Genomic DNA, 9622 nt, shown 5'->3' on the forward strand with positions numbered 1-9622 from the left:
GGAACTTCCTCTGCCCCCCTGTAACTGCAGGATTCCCCTCTTTTACTCCTCCGTCATCCTGCTCCTGTTTCTTCCCCTCTTCGGCCCTCCTCCATATCCTTGTCGTCGTCTTTTTCCTACTCCGCTTGTCCGTGCAGGCAGGCAGGCAGGCAGGCAGGCAGGCACGGGGGCGAGTTGGCCGCCGCGTCGCGTGCGAAACCGTATCTCCGTACGTGACCGAGAGACAAAGGAATCGCATAATCCAGAGGGCGACGGTCTGCAGCGGGAGGAGGATGAGGATGAGATCTCACCTTCGGGAACAATGGGAATTATATGGGGTAAATAATTCCCCAGGTGACGACGCACAAATGGGATTCGATCGAGCGAGACTACGTCTACCTTATAAGCGCGTAGAAAACCTAACGAGACTTTTAGTCGGACGAAATAGTTTTCCTGACGAAAATCTGTCGTACGGGGGGATTTTCTTTTCTTGTACATCGAGTAACCCGCTTTCATCTGACTCTACGCGATCCGTCCAGTTTCGTATTCTATCTACGTTCGCGGAAACCATCCACGGAACTCTAAACTACTTTTTCAAATCGCGGTGAGATGTTCTCTCACTTTCTTTCTCTCTAACTTTCATTAGTTTGATTTCGAATCAGAAATCCACCGTAAGAGAAGAAAGGACAAAAAATAAAAACTTAACTTCGGCAACCTTTTGCTTTTTTCCTGTCTTGTCACGAACATTTTCCCCCTAGTAAAAGTTTTTAGGATTTCGTCCAGGGTTAACTTTAGAGCGCACTTGAAAGATCATTTGAAAAATCAACCCGCTTTTCGAACAACGTATGTGAGCGTACGTGAAATCGTCTGTTGGAAATCGCTATAAAGTGAAATTGGTGTACAAGGTATTCGGTATTTTTTTATCTTCGAGGTATTTTCTTTTACGCAAAGATCACGTGCCTTATCACGAAACATAAGCGACGTGTAATATTAAAATCTGCAAATACGATGACACTCGATCGTGTCTTTTCGGAGCGCTGAATGATAAATTTTAGGGCCGTTTCTGGGCCGTCAAACTCAACTAGAGTATCGATATATTCGAGGTTGATCGGTATAATAAACCGGCATATTCTCACGTAGAGTAGGCATAAAATTTAGGCTATTTTTCTGAAAAAAGTCATAAATCCAAATTACGATTCGTACATATCTGACGTCGTCACCTGGGATATGAAACTTGGATTGAGCATTCGATTTGAACGAGAATACGCTCAACTGAATTTCGTTTCAAATGCGCCGGCGAGGAGACCTGATTTCACGAAAGCACCAGAACTTTTGTTTGTTAACGGCAAATTTCGCTTTTGTGTGCCCGAGGATCCATGGGGTCATTAGCGGCCCCTTCGCTTCGGTATCATCTGAACATTTATCTGGACACCCCTGCCCTCGTGTAGTCCGGAGAATTAACAGACCTCTTCTTCTTATTGTTGGACCAAGTTTCGGGAATAGACTGAACGACCCTAATGAAACAGTGGAGAGATAAGGTCACTTTGCGCTCTACTAGAAACTTGCCTCCGCCATCGACAATGATCTTCTCTTATTGCCAGTTACTTTGGCTATCGATGAGATACCTAGAAATCTTCGATAAAAACACAAAAACCTGACCAACGATTATGTCGCTATAATTTCAACGGAAAATTGACACGCAGGGCATCATTTGTCGAGTGATTCAAATCCCTGAAATTTTATATCAATTCCAAGTTGAATACGATCTTTGCTGAATTTCAAGACATGAAATTTCAAATAATTTCTAACGATAAAGGAGAAAATCAATCAACGCGTCGAAGTTCCGTCAACTGATTCTGAGTTTCTAGTTATCGCCTGGCGAAATGTACGGAAAAAAAATCAACAATATCTTATCAATAGTGAGCCGTCAAGCCGGCGTGGCGTTGTTGTGATATCACTTTGAAAATGCTCAGATACTTTGCCGGAATAATAACCGCGTCAAATATTTCCTCAGTGACTCAGTACACATCGGACTATGTGGAATAGACCAGAAACGACCAATGAAAAACAGACTCCGCTTTCCGCCGCCTCCTATATAAGAGATAACGCATCGCTGCACCGTGCGATTCAATCAGAAGTCTTTTTGATGAGGTAATAGCCGGTCGGACTTCTCGCAGCTTCCGAAAATGCCTGGTGAGTTCGAACATTTTTTCGGTTTTGATCGAAACGTGCTCCAGAAGAGCACATCGATGAAGGATTCCTACAGTGAAAAAAATGTATATCCATTTATTTCAAAACGACTAATTGTTGGCCAAAATTTCTGCATCTTATATATCTGAACTTTGTTAGCGATAATTTGAACCCAAAAGTAAAGTACATCGCGGTGTCATTCAGTAATTTTGTTTTCTACTCGTCAATTCTCAATTGGGAGTAACGACGCGCAGTAGGGCGGATCTCGGAGGATATCGGAGGCTGCCGATAACCAGAATATCGTCGGAAATTAACGTGCCGATTGATAAACTATAAATAATCAATCGCAAATAATTGAATGATGGTAATGAGAAATCAACGGACTCTCACGTGCAACTGAAGAATCGAAGTGAATTAAAAATTTTCCATATTTGCTGCATAATTTCACTACGTAACGGTCCGGAAAATTTAATCTTCTTATAGATTTTCAAACTCCATTTCTGCCAATCATCTATTAAAACGATACGTATATTGTTTGTTGTGTATCATTTGTCATGCCGAACGTAGGTCACTATCAATTTTGTGAGAACGTAAATCTCATTGTGTATACGCGTTATCAGCTACAATGTTAACCTCCAGTTATATCAATATTAGCTAAACGGACTGGGCATCCGATACGCGATTCATCAACGCCACACGGATGTCCAGCAAACTCGTGTTCTCCGAATACAAATATTTATTACAAAATAATTCATACGCACGGTTATAATCACTTTAGATCGAGTCCGTTGATCAATGAGAATTATCTGCTTCGTGTCCCCGTTTTCATCTATCATTAATTGAAAATTCGGCGTACGAAGTTGAATAAAACGTTGTTAATTTTTTCATCGACAATAACTGGATATGAGACAGGTGAACAAAAAAATTCTCTACGTTCGGTCAAACCTCCCTGCGACTGTCATGTCCGAAAGGATCAAGAATAAATATTTTTCAATGATTTAATTCCAGTGATTTCTATGAAAATTTAGGGGCAATTTCAGGCCCAACATTTCCGCTCGTTTCGCGTGCATTGAGGATATTTGTAAATCGTACGTGCGGTGTACATGTCGAGTATATTTCAGGATACAAATGGGTGCCGTACACGGGGATGCGCGCAACACTTCCCGGTATGATATGCGCTGGACGGGATTTGGACGGTGCGAATTTGGTCGTTGGTCGGGCAACGCATCTGGGGGATGTTTTGCCCGCTAAGGCTAAACCGGAACACGGCGTCGCTTACGTTGCTTACGACGGTATCGAACACGAAAAAAGGAGTTTCGAGGTCAGCTCCATTTCATGAACCATTACAACCTGCTCGAATTCTTTGCATTTCAGTTTTTTGTTTTTTTTTTTCACAAAGAAAAGAAAATTCGAACTTTATTGACTCGATTCGAATTACTCGGGAAGATGAGAAAACTCGATGTATAAAATTAACGTTCCATTTCAAGGCACTTGGTCAGGGTTGAAATTGGCCGATCTGCCCAAAGTTTTGCGCGAAAATTTTTCTTCGCAACTTAACAAGTTTTGATAACCTTTATTGATAGAAGAAAAGAACACCGTAATTACAATTCGCACGTGTACCTTACGTATCGTTGTTCAACCGTAGATTTTAATGCCTGCCGATTTCCATTGGGTGGTCAGTCGAAACGGTCAAGTGCCACACGGTGCCGTAGAATCAGGAAGAACCAACAGTGGTGAAATTCTTTACGTTGGTCGCGGTTTCCAGCAAGGCGCTCCGACTATTGGAAAGGTGAGACCAATTGCTTCATCTCTTTTGTCGAAAGGGTTTGATGTCATTATAATTCCCTGCGAGATCGAACCTTCATTTTTTCGGTACAAAATATTGGATAAAAAAGTAGTCATTTCTTCTCAGTGAGCCTCGGCACAAAATTCATTTTTCCTCCTGGTTTGCCACGCTCCCATTTACGCGAATCATGTAAAACCGGGATCAAGTGTTACGCAAGACATTTCGTTATCAAAATGTCAAGTCTCATCTTATCAGTAAGAGCACGAGAACTGTAGAATCGTCTGTTGAAGAAATTTATCGCTTCGTGATTCTCGGGTTAACGAATCGCAAAAAAATTTTTTCGCAGGTGCATCCGAGTCACGGATGTCTCTACGTACCCTTCGGAGGAAGGGAGATAGCCATGAGGGAATACGAAGTCCTTGTCCAAATGTAGTGGAGAACGATCACATATTTTTGGCTATGAAAACAAGAAAAAAAAAAAAAAAAATTGGTGCGATCCGAACGTTTTTAGAAATTGTTCGAGAATTTCGAAATAGTTAGATTCGTTTTTTCATTTTCTCCGATCATGAATCTCGCGATACTTTTTTAATCGTCAAAACTCTTGAAAATGCTCAAAAGCTTCGAAATTAATTTTGAAGCTTTTCCTTCGAATTTTGATGATTTTGAAGTCTCGCTTGGACAGAATCAAAATCGCCCAAAAGATTGGGGAAAAATGAAATCAATTTTTCTAGGATTTGTTGAAATTCTCGTGATTTTGGAACGATTTTTGAATTCCACTAATTTTTTTTACCAAAGCCCCGCACTTCGTCGGAGAAGTGTACGTACATCGTATTTTATATTCTATAACTGACTATTTCTCTTTGTGATATTATTTAATCTCGAGAATGATATAAACTAATGTAAAGGACAAAAGCATCGAGAGGCGAGATGTGAAAATAATAATGCTTCCCATCCAGAATGAAATCTGTAATAGTTTTCTGTCTGAAAATTAATGGTTACGAAACTGCTCCAGTGGCTATGGTGAGCAGCCAGAGGGTTGCCCGGACTCAATCTGGATCTCTTCCGGGCCATCTGGCGCGTCACTCTATACCGACGAACAAAGATGCGAAAATCGTGGCCCACGATCGACCGTGATGCCTAGGGTGAAAAGTTAGCACAAAGGGAGCAAAACTAACCCTCGCATCGCACTACCCCCGAGCACTTACCGAGTATAGTGTCAGCTACGAGTGGCGTAAAATTCGATCAAATTATCCATCGAACTTACTCGCAATTTTGAGAGGGAAAAATTTTCTGAAATCAATAATTTTTTTCCATCCCAACATCGACGGAGCCGCATCGACGTTTCGTTTCGATCGCGGTTGTTGCAAGATCGAACATCATGGGGATAGGTGAGTAAAATTTGTTCGGAAGTTTGCCTTGTTCCCTTGCTTTGCTACGCAAAATAATCTAATGCGGTAGGATGGATTATATCTCCAGAATTTATGTTCTTAATCTACAGCGAAAATTCGCACTGCTCACGTTCTTATTCCCCGTAATAGATTAGCGAAAAAGATTTGGAATTTTTATTACCGCGGTACTAATGCAGAACCTCATATTTCAGTATTCCCACCGTAAATAAATGATATCACGAAGTCGCTACTCGCAGGATTTGGTCCCTCGCAGACCTTTGGGTGATAAGTTTTTTTTTATTTTTTTACACTTCTTCATTTTCCTCATCCTTTCTTTATTCGGGTAATGATTTTGATAGGGAAAATCTGCAGCTTTTTTTATAGGATATATATCAAGCATGGTACACGCGTTATGTGCTTGCTACTATGCATAGCATGTGAGAATATAACTGATTTTCGATAAATGTCATTCGTACATTGCTCTTATAACGGAAAGATAAGAAGCGGTGGTCTTCAGTATCTGAAAAGTTTGGATATTTTTTTGGTTTTTCTTTGAAGTAAAGAAATTTTTTTAAAAACTGTAGCTGTAACGAACGACTCACATTGACGAAAGATTGAAGATCTAAGGCAAAGAAGTTCCCAGCGGTTATGCTGAGCGATTTGTCAGCCCTGACCATGATCAAGATCAAAAGCTTACTTGTTTTCGGAGGCAGATCGTTCCAGGAACTACTGTAGGCCGCGTCGCGGATGCCACGAGCCTGCAGGTAAACCAAAGTAAGAAATTTTCTCAACGAGCAATCAAATTGTTTTTCGTTTTTCTTCCTTTATATCCGATATTATAAATAGGGTAGATATTCACTAATTATTCGCGACGAACCCTAGCTGCGATTTTCAATTTTTTTTCCAAGTCTACGTGTTTCAATTCAACGTTAAAAATTCTCAAAATTATAATCACCTTTTCGATTAGGATATCTCCCAAAAAACAGTAGGTGAACTCTCCGAGAAACATGGCCACTATATAACTTCCCAATAGTGAAGCCGTACCGCTATCGAGATCGGATTCCAGACTCTGAGAACGTTTAATTAATCCAAAATCGATTGGTTTTCCCTTTTCTTTTTCTTTTTTTTTTTCTTCTCTATCCATTGCGTTCACACACTTACAGTTACAATGAGAAATCCGAGAGCGCACATGATGGTGGAACCTGATAAAAATTCGGCAAGTCCGATCCACCTGAAAATTATCTCTATGTCCTCGACAAAATGAATAATTCTCTCGTGAGTTCGAACGATATCGGGAACTTCTTCGGCGCTGGAAAGCCGGATAATTCTATCGCGCAATAAATCAAACTGACCGCATGCGTGCGCGATCTGTAAAAGTTTGTAAATTTCATCCACATTATGAACGGATATCAGAAAATGTCCCGAGTCAAACCACTGTCCCGGATAACATCGTATTCGTACAAATTATTGCAATCACATTCCCAAAGTTTTCCACTCCAAATACGAAAGGCGGCTTACCATCGCAGCGAGTGCACCTTCCGCGACTACGTGTCCACCGACTAAACACGCCGTTTGCAGCCACCCGACTGCTAGCATCAATTCGAATGCGGGTGTCCGATAAGCGTCGAACGGACATTTACATCTGACAATAAGTTCCCTTGGAATACCAGAGTCTTCCGGAGTGTAGTGAGAGATTGATCTGAGAACGAACAGGGTAGCGGAAAAGTAGTAAGTTCCCAACAAGTAGATAGTGAAAAATCGGGAGAACAGAGTGATCCTCGAAATGTGGGCGATATTCTCGTCACCGGAAACATTATGCCAGTCCCGCTCTATAGTTGAGAAGCATCTTTCAATCAACCTGCAAAAATTGGATAAGAAACGGTGTGCGAAGTGTTTCGTTAAAAATTTTCTAACTCCAGGCTCACCTTCGATTCTGCCACAGAAAAACTATCTTCATCATGGACAGCAAATTCGTTATGCATCTCGCCACCGCGTCCATAAGAAGTGCGCCTTCGTGGGTGATGTCCATTATAGCCGAAATTTGACAGGCGAGAGTGAGAGCCATGCTCGACCAGAGGAACCATCGACATAATTTATTTTTGTAATTCGGCCATACGTCTATAATTTTAAGTCCGATTACCAACGGCCTTCCGATTATGGTTTCTATCATGCTCTGATTTCTACCACTGTACGAGGAATTGTGCCGGTCTGCCAAGAGCACCGGCTCGGATCCGGAGTCGCGCTAAAATTGCACCTTTGAAAATTAATGAGAGAAAAAAAGAAACACCGACGCACACCTTGTCCTACGTGAAACGGCGAGCATTCACTGTTTTGAAATAAAATAGTAACACCGAAGACCATCGGAGTTCGACTCCGCCCACGAGGAATAAACAACCAATAAAAATCTCAACAGTTTCACGTAATTTACTGCAAATACGTGGCGCATGTTATCCATTACCACATCGTGAAGTATTCAGCGGAAAATGATTCTATTCTAGAAATCTACACACGTCCTGGACGGTTCGCAAATTAACTATGTATGTTTCGCGTAGACCTATCCCCCTCGCAGAGATTATGGCAACCGGAGAATCCTTGATCTTTTTTCACGTCCATGTCAACGTGAAAATTGCTGGTACATAATTTCTAACGGCGAACTTGGACGAAAGTTTGCAAAGGCAGTTCGTTAATGGTCTTAACAAATAGCCGAGGTCAAGGGGTTGACTTCGAACAGAACGCATCGATGGATTCGTTGTGCCTCGCGCTGACGAAGGAAGCTTTTTCGACCAACGGTGAACTACGATATGCTCGGTTTACAGACCATTCCGTATATTTGAATAGCGCATGAGGTACTATGTGAAAAATTGATCGGACGATATATCGAGAATATATCTTGGTAGGATTCAGCACGAATCAGGCCAGTGGAATATGTCGATCTGCGATGTATTATGCACATGTGAACGCATTCCTTTAATAATTGTCTTTTCCTGGTCTTCCTATAATTCATCATACCAGTAGCAGGATCGGAAACTTCGACGGAATTTCGACTGTTCGGTATGCGGTAAACGTCGTCAACGATTGTTGATTGAGTGTAGATTTCAGGTCGAGTCACGTGTAATTTTATTCGATTAAATAGGGAATTGCGGCGATAAGCAATTTGCTTTGCGGAAACGGTGACGCACCGTGCTCGAACCGCTCCGACTTTCGATTGAATGAAAAATATTTTTTTTTTACATCTCAAACGCGAGGCTTTTTGAAAATGATGTTAAACTTCATTCGCGACCAAAAAACCACGCGGTGGATCCTCCAGAGAATGTTGTGCGGTCGTTACACGGATGATAATTGATGGATATCTACTTCAGTAATATGTTTTCCGTGCACGGACGTTCATTAAGGTAGTCGCAATCCGATTATGTTTCCACTGCGTCGTTCGGTTTGATAAATAAACGGTCCCTACCCTTGTAATTTGGAAACCGGGGTGAAACAGGAAATGCCCTTGGGCACTATAATACGCCCGACTCTGGATCCCATAAAATTCCCCTCTATCCTACCTCATACACGGTATACGGTACACTATTTGAACTCCCCGAGTATATAACAAGGTTACCGATAGAGCTCGCTCGAACCCCAGAAGAATAAAATCGAATCTGATCCCCATGCCCACGGTTTTAGCCGGTTGCTTCTCGTTCCTTCAAAAACTGAAGCATCATTCCGTTTATTAGATTTCCTCAGCGTGATTGATAGAGATGGATTTTAGGGTGCCGATCTTTCGTACCACTCAGCGATTTTTGTGCCCGCCCCGACGTCGCGCCGACTACACTGCAACCGATCCCGACGTTATCGCACCCGTTTCTAGGATTTCTCTTCGCCGCGAAAAAACTTTCCCCATCTAACGTACGTGGACGTATTACACCCTGGAAAGTTTGTGGCTTTTAATAGGCCTACTTTTACAATTCTTCGAGAACCGGCGGTAGACCCTGACCGGATCATCGGGGGAAAAGAAAAGATCACGATGTAAGTTTACCGAAGTTATCGTTGCGCCGGACCGATGATGAGGCTATTTCTTGGTGATAATATTACGTTACGCAATGTTGCAGTAACTTTGGAAAACCTTCGAGACCAGCCCCTGCCAATTCCCGTAAAAAGACGATATATCCTGCCTCTCAAGACCAACGCGCGTTTCTGTAATAATCGGAGTAAATTTATGGATGCCAATTTTCTTGGAGGCAAACCTTTTACATTTCTGGGGGTTCGTTCGATAACAGAAATGACCACGATATGA

The 9622-nt window shown here is 41.9% G+C and overlaps 2 protein-coding genes across 2 annotated transcripts; one reads left to right on the plus strand and one right to left on the minus strand.

Moving 5' to 3' along the window:
- Window positions 1–1995: 1995 nt before the first annotated feature.
- Window positions 1996–4424, plus strand: LOC105685009. The gene is made up of 4 exons (XM_012398795.3): window positions 1996–2172; window positions 3291–3490; window positions 3815–3958; window positions 4302–4424. The coding sequence occupies exons 1-4, from the start codon at window positions 2166–2168 to the stop codon at window positions 4386–4388; spliced, it is 438 nt and encodes a 145-aa protein (XP_012254218.2). The 5' UTR covers window positions 1996–2165; the 3' UTR covers window positions 4389–4424.
- A 599-nt stretch (window positions 4425–5023) lies between these two features.
- On the minus strand, window positions 5024–7944 carry LOC105685008 (odorant receptor 47a-like). Its single transcript, XM_012398793.3, has 6 exons — window positions 7269–7944; window positions 6862–7201; window positions 6505–6711; window positions 6299–6412; window positions 5946–6101; window positions 5024–5863 (listed from the first exon to the last, which is right to left on the minus strand). The coding sequence occupies exons 1-6, from the start codon at window positions 7511–7513 to the stop codon at window positions 5810–5812; spliced, it is 1116 nt and encodes a 371-aa protein (XP_012254216.2). The 5' UTR covers window positions 7514–7944; the 3' UTR covers window positions 5024–5809.
- Window positions 7945–9622: the final 1678 nt, after the last annotated feature.

The sequence above is a fragment of the Athalia rosae genome, chromosome 5, assembly GCF_917208135.1.
Source record: "Athalia rosae chromosome 5, iyAthRosa1.1, whole genome shotgun sequence".
NCBI classification, from domain to species: domain Eukaryota; kingdom Metazoa; phylum Arthropoda; class Insecta; order Hymenoptera; family Athaliidae; genus Athalia; species Athalia rosae.

Excerpts from the sequence above, each read along its gene's own strand:
- LOC105685009 (XM_012398795.3), top strand. Across the intron at positions 3,491-3,814 it reads ACGAAAAAAGGAGTTTCGAG|ATTTTAATGCCTGCCGATTT; the intron begins GTCAGCTCCATT and ends GTTCAACCGTAG. Across the intron at positions 3,959-4,301 it reads GCGCTCCGACTATTGGAAAG|GTGCATCCGAGTCACGGATG; the intron begins GTGAGACCAATT and ends ATTTTTTCGCAG.
- LOC105685008 (XM_012398793.3), bottom strand. The coding sequence starts at position 7,513 with ATGATAGAAACCATAATCGGAAGGCCGTTGGTAATCGGACTTAAAATT. Across the intron at positions 7,202-7,268 it reads TTTCTGTGGCAGAATCGAAG|GTTGATTGAAAGATGCTTCT; the intron begins GTGAGCCTGGAG and ends CAATTTTTGCAG. Across the intron at positions 6,712-6,861 it reads AAGGTGCACTCGCTGCGATG|ATCGCGCACGCATGCGGTCA; the intron begins GTAAGCCGCCTT and ends AAACTTTTACAG.